The sequence below is a fragment of the Camelus dromedarius genome, chromosome 7, assembly GCF_036321535.1.
Source record: "Camelus dromedarius isolate mCamDro1 chromosome 7, mCamDro1.pat, whole genome shotgun sequence".
Taxonomy (NCBI): Eukaryota; Metazoa; Chordata; class Mammalia; order Artiodactyla; family Camelidae; genus Camelus; species Camelus dromedarius.
In genome coordinates, this window is record NC_087442.1 from 29,725,504 (window position 1) to 29,740,535 (window position 15,032).

The following is a 15,032-nucleotide window of genomic DNA, read 5'->3' on the forward strand; positions in this document are numbered from 1 at the left end:
AAGCTTTCAGAAAATCTGAATTTATCTTTTGCTTCACCAGTCACTCGTTAAGTGACCTTGGGTAAGTCATATGTCCTTGGTGTTTTATCCTTGCCATCTGTAAAATGAGATTATGAGAACACCTCCTCTCCTATCTCATGGGAATATGGAGGAGACAGATGTGAAAGAGTTTGAAAGATAAGAGTTTTATAGGTATTTAGATTGTAATGGACATGTTTGCTAGTTTGCTGGTCTTATCCCTATTTCTGCTTAGCTTCCCCTTCTTTCCATAACCCCTTGAATGAGTAACCTTTCAAACCTGGTGCCATAGCTGCCACTGATTGGACTAGGATGAACTACAAATGTAGAAGAAGCCAATCTATAGTCTGAGGCAATAAGATATTCCCATTTACCATGAATAGAGACACAGAAATGGAAGTCAGAAAATGATATATCCTTGAAGTGAAAGATCAGTTATATTTTTGATATTTTGACTAATTCCATATTGATAAGTACAAAAAGAAATATGGTCTACAAAGACAGATAAGAGAATGGCTTGTATGTGTTAAGAAAAGCAGATGAATGACCGTGAGGCACTGAAAAGAGTAAGATAGGGTGATGGAATGAGGGGCTGTCTAAAACTTTCTAATTCCCATGAGGTCTGATTCTGTTTTAGTCAGGAAAACATTTTCATTCGAACCACAGTCTCATACAGTAGGCGGCATTATGACTTCTGGTTTAAGAAAACATAGTCAGTTATGTGGCTTAATCAAAGTCACATAGCTGTTTCTGAAGTTGGTTGAGGATCTGATTACAGTTTCTTACATCTAAGTTCAAAGTTTTTTTTCTGCTATAGAATGGCTTATTATTTGTATTCATTATTGTTCAAGGTTGAAGGTAAAATAAAAAGAACTAAAGAAATTGATCTAGTCCAATGTAGATACTGAAGGCTGGCATTTTATTTGTAAATTGCCTAAGCAATATTTGACATCATCCTATATATTTGTCCTAATGCCAGAAACCTTACTGTTAAATTTATTTCCTCCTCAGGAATATAAATGACATTCCTAGTTTTTCCTACTCATCTCACTCAGATTATTACTCATTTCTGTTATATTTGGAGTGTGAGAGTTTGCAGGCTATTGTATATTTATTCATGGTTTTGATAGGTATTTTCTGAGTTTATTCATCTCATTTCAGCATGCATTTTCAAAAAACATTAAGACATATTTTAGTGATAATCACAAAAGCAAGCACTAGCCTTTCGTTTAAGAGCTAAATTGGTATAAAAGATGTATGTATTTCACCAAGGCAACCAAAGGTCTTCACATTTTCTTAGTGATGTAACTATTTAGTCATATTATGCTGAAAATTAATATAAAAGAAATTAAAGTGGAGCTTGTTTGTTTGAAGGAAAGTGGTAGACATTTTTCCTCTCATCTCTACCCCAGCCCACCTATTAGGGGAGCTAGTCAGCACTTTTGGATTCTATAGTTTCTATATTCTACAGTTTTAAAGCCACAGCACTAAAACATAAAATTTGTTGTCAGTAATTTTTTATTTTACAAAAATCTATTTTCTCAGAGAAAGACAGCAAAACATTAATTTTATCTTGGAGTTACCTTCCAGTGCTTCACTGAGCTTCCTTGAGGTCAAAGGCATTTGTCCTACCCATCTTTGTCTTACTTTCTATTCCCTACTGCACCAAATAGTTACTCTATAAATGCCTGCTGAAGGAATAAAGTGAACAACTATGTGAACAGAACCTGGACTAGGGAATATATTATCTACATGGCCTCTAACAATTTACTGTTCTTTTTTCCCCCTTGAAGACACACAATACTATTGCAATATTGCCAAATAGTGCTCCACTTTTGCAATTTCTACCAAAAACATAGTGAGTTACTCCATAAAGAAGAGTTTTGGAGCTAATAGTCATGAGTGTTAGACTTGCTGGGTAACCTTGAGTAAATTATTAAACCCCTCTGAGCTTCTGTTTTCTGATCTGAAAACAGAGCAGTGGTATCCACTTGACCTAGATAATCACACATAAACCATAGGGCTGTTGTTTGAAGTGTTTATAAAATGTGTAACATACTACTCAATGCGTAGCATATGTGCTGAATAAATGAAAGCTATTTTTATTTTGAGGCCAATAGGAAAGGCAATGAAGAAAAGGACAAAATCACAGTGAAAATGCAAACTCAGTGTCAAGTCAAATTATATCTATCAATGTGAACATTGTGCTATGCATTTCACAGAGCACTTACTTTTATACAGTTGATAGGATTTTCTGTTTCCGAGTTGGCAGGTAACTATATCTTACCTTTTCTAAGAGGCTGTACAGTGTGATGAAGGGCTTAAGAAATATCGTCTCAAAAAGGACTTTAATGCTGAGAATAGTTATTACCTCATTACTAGTTGACATGATGTTAATACAAATGGAGAAGAGTAGGTTTCTTTGTTACCCATTCAGAGTGGCTCAGATGGGCAGCTGTTGCCTTTTTTAAAGGACTGCCTTCTTCCTGCTGTAGATACCCCCACCCTTTATGCCAGTTTTCACATGTTTTTCAGTTGTTCTGTTAAAGTACTAGGTAGATTATAATTTTTTTCCCTTTGACATATAAATTACTCAACTTTCTATAGCATCAAATCTCTCATTACATTTGATTTTATTCACTTTTCCATGTCTAACTCTTCCCACTCCTTTCTCATCACAATAAAAAAAAAAGATCCTCTTATTTGTAACTTTCTAGCTCTTTGGAAGTTTTAGTGACTCATCATGTAGTGGAATTGATGAAGTCAACAGCTGCTGGAAAATCTTTTTTTTTCCTTAATAACTGTATCAACATGTGTTTGCTATTATTCAAGTAAGAAAATTATGTATACCAAATATTCATGGTGATCCTTGCTAAAATTTTCACTGGGGAAACTCGTATTTTTTAACATATCAAAGTGTTCAAATGGGTACAATAAAGTTTTGATGGGGAAACAAAAATCAAGGAGAAATAAAGTAAAGTGGGAGAAGAAAAACAAATGGCAAATATGTTGATAATGTAATTTATTTCAGAATGGGTCAGGTGACCTTCTTCATGACACTATTAGTGGTAAAGCAGAAACCGGACATTTCATACCTTGATAGTCTCCAGGATGGTCTGACCATCCATTCATCCGTCTATCCATCCATTTATCCATCCATCCATCTAACAAATACTAATTGAAGATCTATTATGGTAAAAATCTCTGCTTCATGGAGTTTATATCCTAGGGGAGATAAAGACAAAAAAATTATAAAGACAAATAAAATAATTTCTCAATATGATACGTGGTATGAAGGAAATAGGCAAAAGGCTAAGACAGAGATTAAGAAGGGAGGATTTGCTTCTGATAGGGAAGACATGGAAGACCTCTCTGAGGAGTAATATTGAGGCTGAGATCTAAAGGATGAGAAGGAGGTAGCAAAGTAGAGGGGAAGGTATAGGAGCATTCCAGTCAGAGTGAACAGCTGTGCAAAGTCCTATGACCAGATAGGACTTAACATGATCTTGGGACCAAAAGAGCAGTATGTCTGGAACACAGATAATGAGGAGGTGGTTGTATAAGGGAAGATGGAAGAGACTTGTAGGGTTTGGGTCATGTAAGACTTTGTAGGCCTTGGTAAAGAGATTAGATTTTATACTGAATACAGTGAGAAGCTACTGGAGGGTTTTAAGCTGTGTGTCTACTTATGTTTGACAGTTTGTGTTGCTGTATAGAAAAATGGCCAAATGAGTTAGATGGGGGGAGGGGCGAGAGTGGAAACAGAAAAACTAGCTAGGATAGTCCAGGGTTTAAATGATGGTAGCTTACACTGAGGTAGTGATAGTGGAGATAAGGCAGAAGTTCAAAAGCAAGATACATAGTGGAGATGGAACTGACAGAATACTATGAATTAATGATTAATGAGAACCTATCTTATGAAAAAATTGCTCAGTGACATGAGAAATCATGTCACAGAAAAGGAAACTCACATGAACAGTAAACATGTGAAAGAGATGCGCAACCTCATTGGTAATCAGAAAGTTATGCATCAAGAGATTCTATTTTATACCCATTTGATTAGAAAAATTTAGGAAGTGTGAAAGTTCCAAATGCTGGTGGGACCATAAATTATTATTGTTACTTTGAAAAGCCATTTATCATCTAGAAAAGATAGGATTATATCATATATCAGTACTGAAAAATTCAGTCTTAATGATAACACACAGAGGAACTTAGGCCCATGAGACCCCCTTCCCTTATGTGAAATGAACAAATATGATTATAGCAGCACTACTGGCATCCCAAGAGGCAGCTGGAGAAATAGTAGTATGTTCACATAAGGAACTAATATATAGCAGTGAAAATGGATGAACTAGAACTATATTCAAAAATATGGATGAATCATAAATAATGTTAAGTAAAGAGAAAAACATTGTGTCAAAACAATCCATTTCATACTAAACATTTTTTAAAAAGAAAAACATAAAAATAGCTAAAATTAAGTTATTTTCTGCTTGGGAGTTTGTTTATAGCTAAATTTTTTTGAAAGGGCAAGAAAGTGATATACAAAATTTAGAATAATTACCTCATATGGGTGGGGGGAGATAGGAGAGAAGGAACAAATGTATAGTTACAGGTTTATATTACTGTCCTTCTTTGATGAGGCAATGAATTCACAGGTGCTAATTAATGATAACTAACAAAATAAGTAAAATCAAATTAAAGACAGCCACACATAGACCAGTGGTAACATTGGCCTGTCACTACATCTATCCCTATGTCTGGGCACTGGAAGTAAAAAATTATTTAAAAAACCTATTTTGCTTACAAACACAGTTATAGCTAGGGTAATTTGATAGTGTTTAATGTCTATAGATAATTCTTTTGAGAAGTTTGGCTGTAAAAGAGACAATAGTTGATAGTTGGAGGATAATCTGAGGTCAAAGGAGGGATTTTTTTTTTTTTAAGTGAGAGAGATAGGCATGATATTTGTAGGCTGATGAGAACAATGCAGAATATAGGGAAAGACTGGTGGTTACAGGAGTGAGAATAGATAGCCAAGGAGCAAAAATCTTGAGAAAACAAAAAGGATGAGATTTAGACCATATGTGGATGGAATGGCTTTTAGTAGGAATGGGGAATCTTCCTCCATTTTAGCAGAAGGAAAAGAGAAGATGAAGAACAAATATGAGTAGATTTGTTGTGCATTGTTGGAAAAGGAGAGTTTGCATTGATGGCAAATATTTTCTCCCATACAGTAGGTTGTCTTTTCATTTTGTGGGTGGTTTTCTTTGCTATGCAGAAGAGGATCTTTGTTAAAGTCACTTCACTGATTCTGTTTGAATTAGGTGCATAACATTGGCCAGGACCTCACATGCTGCCATGGTCAAGGCATGTTTTCACACTGTGTTCTAGAAATGGATTTGCTGGGTAAACACAAATACAAGACTGGGTTACTAAATAAGCAGCCTCAGTGCTTGCTTGAGAGCCCAGGGAAGAGATGACTCTGTAAACTACATGAAAGGAATTTCAGGGTGAGAGAAATTAGAAGATCTTTTTTGCAAAAATTTTGTTTGGAAGCTGTGATGGTTAGTTCTATGTGGCAACTTCACTAGGGTGCCCAGATATTTGGTCAAACATTATTTTGAGTGTTTCCATGAGGATGGTCTCAGATGAGAGTTAACATTTAAATTGATAGACTTGCCCTATCTGATGTGTGTGGGCCTCATCCAATCAGTTGAAGGACTGAATAGAACAAAAAGGCTGATCCTTTCCTCAGTAAGAGAAAATTCCTCCTATCTGACTTCTTTTGAACTGAAACACTGGTTTTGTCCTGCCTTTGAACTCAAACTGAAACATCAGCTTTTCCTGGGTCTCAAGCCTACCAGCTTTTGGACTAGAACCTACACCATTGGCTCTCCTGGGTCTCTGGCTTGTTGAGTTGACCTGCAGACCTTGAGACTTGTTAGCCTTCTTAAATTGTATGAATCAATTTCTTATAATAACTCTCTCATATATTTTTATATATATATTTCATATATATATTTCCTATTGGTTCTGCTTCTCTGAAGAACAGTGACTAATACAGAAGCTCTGAATGTAAACTTAGCCAAAGCCAAAATAAATATCTGAAAGGTGCTTCTTAGAATAATTCCAGTTAAGAAATGGCAAAAATTCGCTGCATTAACTCTGAATGTGTCATATACCAACAGAGAAAGTTAATATCTATCACACAAAGCTGTTGAGGGCTCAAATTAGATTACATATAATAAAACATTGGGTAAACTGCTAAACAAATATTTCTTAATTATAACTTTTATCAGACATTACTCATGAATGGCCTTAGAAGAAAGACACCACCTAAATGACTTTGTGATAGTTGAAAAGTGAAAGACCACCACTCCCCAAAACACACTACAAATATGAACACACACTATGTATATGCTCACACACACACACACACACACACAAACACAGAAATCAACATGTACATACTTGTTTTGGGAAAAAATAATAAAGCAGCCTATTGAACTGTTAAACATTTTTATTGTGCAGACTTATAACTTTACAGGACATGCAGGATAAAAAAGTGTAAAATATATCAGTAAGCATATAAAATTTGAGCAATCTTTTGGACCAGCACTTGATTTGCACAAGGGACTAAGCATCTATATAGAACAGACATGTCTTGGGATACACAGTTTACAGATTGAATCACAAAGCAATTTCCCAAGTGATTTTCCTCATATAAAGATAAAAATATCTTTACACTTAAAAGTTATGCAGTATAGTACATTTTCAGTTATGTACACAGTTTAAAAGTCAAACTATGTCCATGCCAGTGTCTGTTTTAAATGCAAAAAAATCTAAGTAGGTAACAGGTTGGCAATTAAAGTGTAAAGAAAACTGGAAGAGGCAAAAAAGAAAAAAAGCAGATTTTCAACAGGTGTATGAAAATAAAAATAAAAGCATAACTGAAGGTTAAAAATAAAGTCCTCTAGGGAAGAATCTTAGTATGAGCAGGAGAAATAAAAAGCTTTTGAATGTACCAGGCAGCTTTCTGTATGACTCAGGTTTACAGGTAAAATTCCTCAGTTTGAATGCAGAAGAATTTGAATTTATTCCAGCAAAATTACCTCAATCTTTTATTACTGCCTCCTCCCCCATCTTCTCTCTGAGCAAAGTGATGCTTGAATTAGGTCCAAAGCTCCTGGTAGGGGGAGGGGCCATGTGTCACAGCATAACAGACAGTTGCAAGTGCTTTACTTTGAAGGGGTCACATTTGCAACAACTCTGACAGTCTCACACAATGGCCTCCATTTTATGAGCCCTTCCCCAGAGGCCCACTGATCAGCTGAAAAGGGAACACAATGTTCAGCCACTAAACCAACTCAGTGATGGATTAGTTTGGAGTCAGGAAAGCGTGATTATTCTTGAAAATAAACGAAGCTGAATAGACATGCTGACCTCATTCAGATGGTGAGAGGCAGGGAAAGTTGGCTTCCACTCCTGCCAGCCCAGAGAGGGCTTGGCCCCATTTATCCACCTTAATTCTTTCCATGGGGCTGATGTGGACCATACTCGATTTTGATAAAGATGTTGTGTGATCAAGTGCAGACATGAACTTCATCTGATTCTGTATCTCAGAGTCAGAAACAAGTGTGAAGAGCTAGGTAATCGATTTTCCTAATTTTGGTCTTCAGGGAGGATGCTGACCTAATGAAGGTTGACAAATTGGTCCCTAATCGAAAAGGAAAACTTGAATAGGAAGGCACTTAGGTGTCATCATCTATATAAAAAATATTCAGGCATAGAAAGTATCACAGGTTAAAATTTCAAGAGGGTAAGGCATTAGTTGGATCATGTGCAGACTATATTTTCCAACTTGGTAAATATCATTAGATTCCATTGGACCATTAAAGTGAATGGCAGCAATTCAGAAAGAAGAAATTTGCTTAAAACTGCCCATATACCTGTACACTCAATGACCATAGCCTGAAATTCTTCCCTTACCATAAAATGATCAACATTTTGGACTAGGCAGTTGAGGTTGTTAGCTCTTTTTTTTCCTTCTCAGTTCTTCATATTTCCCTCAAATAGTTTTTCAACAATAGGTTCATATCTCAGCCAATAAAACAATGATCCAAATGCAAATACAAATATCAGGAAAATATTTTAAAAGGGTTTTAAAAATTCAGACCACAAAAAAATAGATGAAATAGCTCAGAAGAGACAAATAATTATTATAAAAACTGAGAGTGATTTCTTTGTTCTGAACCAAGAAAATTCATTCATATATTGTTGCTGTACTAACAACTTGAAACTTGAAATTGGCACCAAGAAAGTTAAAAGGGGAAAAAAAAAGAATCATTATACTTCTATCTTTGAAATGTCACTTATATTTCTTTCTGCATGTTGATGCGGATATTGCTGAATATTTTGCCGATAGCCTCAAAGAGTGGGTCACAGAAGGTGTGGACGTAGATGGAATAGACACGGCTGATGCACTGAATCTCAATCAGGAAACTCTTAATGCACGGTACAACCGCCCAGATGTGCAAGAAAGAGAGAATGGCGAAGTAAATGCCCCAGATGAGTGCCATTGGGATGCCAAAGAGGGCAGACAGCAAACGGTAAAACCAGTACTTCGTCACAGTGAAGGTGGTGAAGCTGGCCTTCCAGATGCCATCAAAACTGTGTGTCCCTTCTGGTTCCGCAATCACATCTTCAAAATCAATCTAAAAAGAAGTGACAGAACATGATCTTGAAATAGAAGAAAAAACAAAAAAAAATACTGAGTATACATAAATATGTATTAGCTTTTATGTACAGGTTCTGTGTGAGATGCTTAAAGACACCCAGCAGCATTAACATCCCTTCAAACTTGTGGAAAATGCAGAGATTTGGGCCCCACCCAGACTTTATTCCATCTCTAGGGGTGGAATCAAAGGGAATTTCTGGTATGTTCTCCAGGTGTTGCTTTTCCACATGAAAGGTTGAGAACTGCTGCTCTAGGGGAAACCAAATGGATATGATAAAATTCCTGCCTTCAAGTAAAACCTGGCAGCAGCATACAAAGGCACTCAGTAAAATGCAAATCACCTAACTTAACTGCACTCCAAGACAACCGTACAATGTTAAGGGGTAGTCAGTTCATAATTGATTATCGACTCTTTAAACAATCAACTGATAGAATGTCTTCAGGAATTAGATCATTGTGAGCTCTGAGGATTCAAGAAGTCTTCATGGGGTGATGGGACTTGAGCATGGAAAATGGGATATGATTTGGAAAGGAAGGAAGAAGGGACCTTGGAAATGCTGTGAGCAAGGCCCCAGGAAAAAGGAAGGATGATATAATGAATGTCACAGGCAGATAGACCTGTCTGGCCACTGTGGGAAAGATAGGTTGAGGCGAGGCTAAATTTTATTTTACATACAGTGGGTGTCTATTGAAAATGCTGGAGCAGAGGAATGTAGCCACGATCAATGCAGTCATTTATCAACATGAATTTGAAAGCAGTGTGCAGGCTGGGGAAAGAAAAAAGAGACTCAAGGCAGAGAGACTCTTGTTGTATCCCTAATTTGAGATTATAGGGCCAAAACTGGAATAGTGGCCATGAAAAAGAAAAAAGAAAAGAAAAGAATGAATTTCAGGGATGTTAAAGGAAGAATCCACAGGTCTTGGATACCGCTAGTACAACCTTTTAAAACACATAAGTAAATGTTTTCTCCTGAGTCTAGATCTAAATAGGCAAAGAAAAAATTAGAACAATAAATTTAACTTCATTTAGATAATTGTGGACATACTATTTTTATATATTACATATTCTTAGGACATTGGACAATAAATTAGAAAAGCAGAATGTTCTATAAAATAAGTCTTAACTATTGGTGAGCATCATGTACTTTTTCCAAAAGAAGTTTTATTGTGTTGAATCAGAAGTGGCTCTTTGGCACTGAGAGGCTCCGTAGAATCACCCAAGTTCTCATTCCCTAATCCTGAACTTGGCTGGATTGCTGCTAGCAGTCAGCAACTTGTTTGGCCAATCAGATCAATCTTTTAATGAAGTTTCTGTGCAATTTACTTGTCTACTGTGGGGTTTTGCTCTGATACTGCATTTTCCCAAAGCCTTTTTTTAAAAAGGGCTGTGGTTTTCCTTCATTCAACTGAAAGATACCCAAAGAATTTTATTTTTTAAAGATGACCTTATTTTGTAAGAGGATTTGGTGAAGTCAGAATGAATGCACTAGAGCAAATATTCTTAATCTTGGTCAAAGGATGGTCAAAGAATGGGCAAAGGCGGTCCATGAATGCCCTGAAATGGGTACATATACTTTGAGTGTACAATAGGAAAGAATCCATCACTTTTATTAGAAAATAAAGAACCTATTAACAAAGGAGGTTGGTAAGCACTTTATGGGAGCAGTGGATTCGTATCTCGTTATAGAACAGACTTTAAGCATGTCTGCCTAGGGATTCTTTTCCAAGGGAAGGGATGGTTACTAACATTTGTTGACTGGCTATTTGATCATAATGATCAAACACTGTTCTTATTTGACTCACAGCAACTCTGTAATTTATTATTCCCATTTCATAGGAAAAATGTGAGGTTTAAAAATCTTAATAAGTTGTCCAGGTAAAATAAGAGGTGAATTTGAAGTTCCAATCTAGTTTGAAAGATATTGACTCTTCAGCACCACATTGGTTAAAAAATATTTTTCAAATTTTCTCTAAGACAGTTGTAGTATTTCATAATTAAAAGGCACATTAACAAAAAAAGAGTTTACTACATTTAACTCTCTGAGCAACAATAAGAATTCCCACAGCATGGTCTCTGAGTGTTGTGATAAGGTCATACACATCATGTAAAGAGTTGGTCCATAGTGAAGATCTATGAACATATCCATGTGTGTGAGATTTCTTGATAATAACTTAATTTTTCTAAACATAAATATAAATTTTTTTCAATGAACATATTAGAAATTCTTAAGCTTTATTTTAAGTCGCTTAGAAATTTTCAGAGTGGCTGCTTTTTCAGTGCTTTCCAGAAACTGCAATGAGCATAATTTGTCCTCAAATATCCAAATGAATTTAGAAGCAAGTCTCCAGGGGTGGACAGCAACATGACAAAAATAACATGTATGTAAATATATTCAGTTAATTGCTGCTTAAGTCTTGAAAATTTAATGTGGCTTAAAAGAATATTAAAAGTAGAGCCAATTAGATGCAGCTGAGAAAAAGAAAGTAAGGCAGGTTATGGAAACACAATGAAGCCAGAAATAATGTTTAATTTCTCTCTAACTCCATTTCTGCAACAGTAATAGTAATAGGTTTCTGTGAGGAGTACATGAGAAAATTTATGCAAAGTGGTGCTTAGCATGTGGATAGAACATTGCAATATAGTGAATGCTCAATAAACAACATTTAAAAATTCCTTGCTCTGGGCGATTGAGCTTTTTAATAGGCAACTGCAATAAGAGAAACTATCAGTTGCAAAGTATATGGTGGCTATGAATTCAAACCCCAGCAGTGCTTCAAAGGAATGGACTTGGTAATCATCTTTACCACAACCCTCTGAGATGCATGTTATTATTTTCATTTTACATATGAGGCTACTGTGGGAGGTTAGAAATTACCCAAAGTGACACAGATTCTAAGTGGTAATGCTGAAACTTGTCCTACTTCAAATCTGACTTCTTTTTGCTTATGGATCCCCGGGACACAAGCCCTTCTAAGAGTTTTATTTGCTTTTCACCCAGATAGATGTGCTTCCTAAAACATTCACATGTTGATTATTAAAGGAATTACTCTTGTTAATGTTTCCATTTTAAGTAAGGACATCTAGTAACTAGGATGTTTTGCATTTTTGGGTACTGATTGTATTTTCATGGCCCTGCACAGTATGTTCTCACAATCCTGGGCACCTAGCCAAGTACTGTCTCTCTAATTGGCAGATTAGGAAACTGAGGCACGACTTAAATGGACCAGACATTCTCAAGGTCCCAAGTGAATCAGTAGAAAAGCTGAAATTAGAACTCTAGCTTCCTGGTTCCCAGGCGTGGGTCTAGCCCTGCACTCCACACTCTTTCCCTAGGAATTTACATCTTCTCTACCCACCCCATTCATATCTCTAGGTCTCCTGTTAAGTCTCTAGTTATCTTCTAAGACATAGACTTGAAATGTTTCTCTGTGTGAGATTAGGGGAAATGTCCTTTTCTCAACATGGCAATAGACGTTGCTGTACATCTATCTAGGGTAGAGAAAATTGGAGGGAATATTTTGAAAAATATCCTCATTGTACACTTTGACATGTATACATTAATGCACTGAACCTAACAAAGTTCTGCTAGTAATCAGTCATTCCATTTAAAGGCAGTTCACAATTCCATCAATTAAATCGTTGCTGTAGCAGATTCATAGATACTTAAAGCTGAAGGGGTCCTTAAAGAAAGGAAGTCCCATTTGAGATAGAGAAATTGATGGGCAAAGCTGTTGAATGACTGGATTAAGGATATTTTCCCACTTAATGGCAGGCATAGGATGGGAATCCAGGCTTAGAAACTCTCCCAGGCTCTTCCACTACTGTCTGCTACCACCACATGTCCTCAATCATCTGGATGCTACATTCTGTAGCCAATGCAAAAGACTTGTACGTGTATTTGAACATCATTGAATGAATGATAGTGCCTGTTTCTGATGATCCCCAGTGTGCTCATCGTTCAAATGTATCATTGGTTTGATTTATCCCTCATCAAAGCTGTCATTCTGGAGTCCCATTTCCTCCGGGACACAGTCCTCTTACCCCTCCATAGGTGGGCAGGTCTTGCTCAGAGCAGAACTTTATCTGCTCACTTAGATTTGGAGCAGAATAGGAATTAGAGATTTGCTTTTAAATGAACACAGAAACCAAGACATGCAGGTGCCATTTAGTTTCTTAGAATGGGATGCCTCGGATGAGGATGAGCTGCTCCTCCAAAGAATTGATTTTCTGGTCTGTAATCTATGGAACAAGTTGCCCTTCTGGCAAGAATCATTATGCAGATGTCAAGATCAAAGGCATAAATATGCTTCAGTGATATTTCTGTGCCGTAATAGATGCTTTATAATGAGTCAACAGTTTATATTACTAGATTTTTGTAAATGGCATTAAATACTTTTGTGCAACATTGACTTATGATGCTATAATTTTGGAAACATAAGTTGACAAAAATCTAGCAGCAGATGTCAAGAAAAGCAATCTGTCTTGTGTTTTGATAGTTGGCTAAAGCAGTAAATATCAGATTTCATATTGTTAAATGTATGTTATGGCAATATTTAAAAACATTTTATATGTAAACAGGATTTTAAAAAATGGGTCATTTTTTGTCTCAAAATCTGGACATTTTATTTCTGAATAAGAAATTTTCAAGAAGGAAACTTTAAGTATATTTGGGATTTAATAAACAATGATGCTTACATATTCTGTTTATATGGGAAAATACCTTTTTAGATTTTTGTGAAAACTGTGAAAAAAAATTGTGAAATTGTGATTGTATCAGATATATGGAACACATAAACAATAACAAAGAAGATGTTTACAAAAGACTTGTGTGTTGCCTGTCCGACATCCACGGCTCCACTTCTCTGCCAACAGACTCTTCATTTATTCAGGTCATGGAAATAATCCTTCTATCTCAGAAATAAGTTATAGTTGGTTTAGACTAGTCATGGTAATCTTAGTCTCCTTGATGAGTGACTGGTTTAGAGCAGACATGTGACCCAGTTCTGGCCAATGAGATCTAAGTAGAAGTCTGCTGGGCAGGACTTCCAGGAAAACCTTAGTTTCCTTATGAAAAGAAACAGAAGCTTATGGTGTGGCCCTTTGCTCCTTTCATTCTACTTAGAATATGTTGTGTTGCCTTAATGTAGAGAAGTCATCTTGTGACCATAAGATGACATGCATAATTAAAAGGCCAAGAGAATAGAAGATGCTGCTTTTGCTATTACCAAACTACTGAAACAATGCCAGGAGCTCTCTGCCTCTAGACTTCTATGTAACACACATATATAGAAGCCACAGCTGTTCAGATTTTCAGTTACCTATAGCAGAATGTGTTCTTAAGTGATACAGTAACTAACACTCTTTTTCTGTTGGTTGGCATAGTAGGTATACAACTCCTTATTTAGAAATCTGTTCAGTTAATAACCTCACCATATCTTTCCAACACTACTAGACTATTTCCAGAATATGCTCCCTAAGCTGTATCAGAAAATGTTTGCTTTACATTAACATTTAGTTTTACAAAACATAAGTAGGTTGATAAATTGACTATGAAAAAAAACCCAAATTGATGCATTCTGTGGTGGACAGCACATCTAAGGTGGCCCCCAGTGATTCCTCTTCCCCCATTTCTCGGTATTCATGTCTTTGTGTAACACCCTCCCTTTGAGTGTGGTCTAGACTTACTGATTTGCTTCTAAATAGTAAAACATGGCAAAAGTGATAGTGTGGTCACTTCCAAGATTAAGTTACAAAAGACCATGACACCATCTTTCTTTCTTTCTTGCTTCTTGTTTGCTTGCTCTGCTGGAAGCCAGCTGCCATATTGTGAGTTGTCCTATGAGGAGATCTATGTGGAAGGAACTGAGGGAGGACTCTGGCCAACAGCCCTGGAGACATTAAGTCCTCAATCCAACAGCCTAGGAGAACTGAATCCCACCATTGGTCACGTGAATGAGCTTGGAAGTAGGTCTTCTCGCATTTGGAACTTGAGATGACTCCAGCCTTGACACCTGGATTGCAGCCTGTGAGAGGCCCTGGGCATGAACCACTCAGTTGAGTCACACATGGATTTCTGACACACTGTAGAATGATAGATAACTTGTTGTTTTAAGCCACTAAAGTTTGGGGTTATTGGTTATGCAGCTGTAGATAACAAACACAGTTTCAAAACAAACCACCTTCATTTTGATTATCATTTCTTATTTTCCATTATATTGCTCTTTTTCTGTTAGATAATTCAGTTTTCATGCTTACAGAAAAATGTATACA

General features: G+C 36.4%; 1 protein-coding gene across 4 annotated transcripts in view; it reads right to left on the reverse strand.

The window, feature by feature from the left end:
* Window positions 1-6,526: 6,526 nt before the first annotated feature.
* Window positions 6,527-15,032, reverse strand: part of CAV1 (caveolin 1) — a 32,636-nt gene continuing 24,130 nt past the window's right edge. For 3 of the 4 annotated variants that reach the window (XM_064487415.1, XM_010975569.3, XM_010975570.3), the window contains exon 3: window positions 6,527-8,738. In XM_064487415.1, the coding sequence (XP_064343485.1) occupies window positions 8,397-8,738 (342 nt within the window). In that variant the 3' untranslated portion in view covers window positions 6,527-8,396. Of the gene's footprint in view, window positions 8,739-13,493; window positions 14,844-15,032 lie in introns of those variants that run through there. The other variant, XM_064487416.1, reaches the window with a different exon arrangement.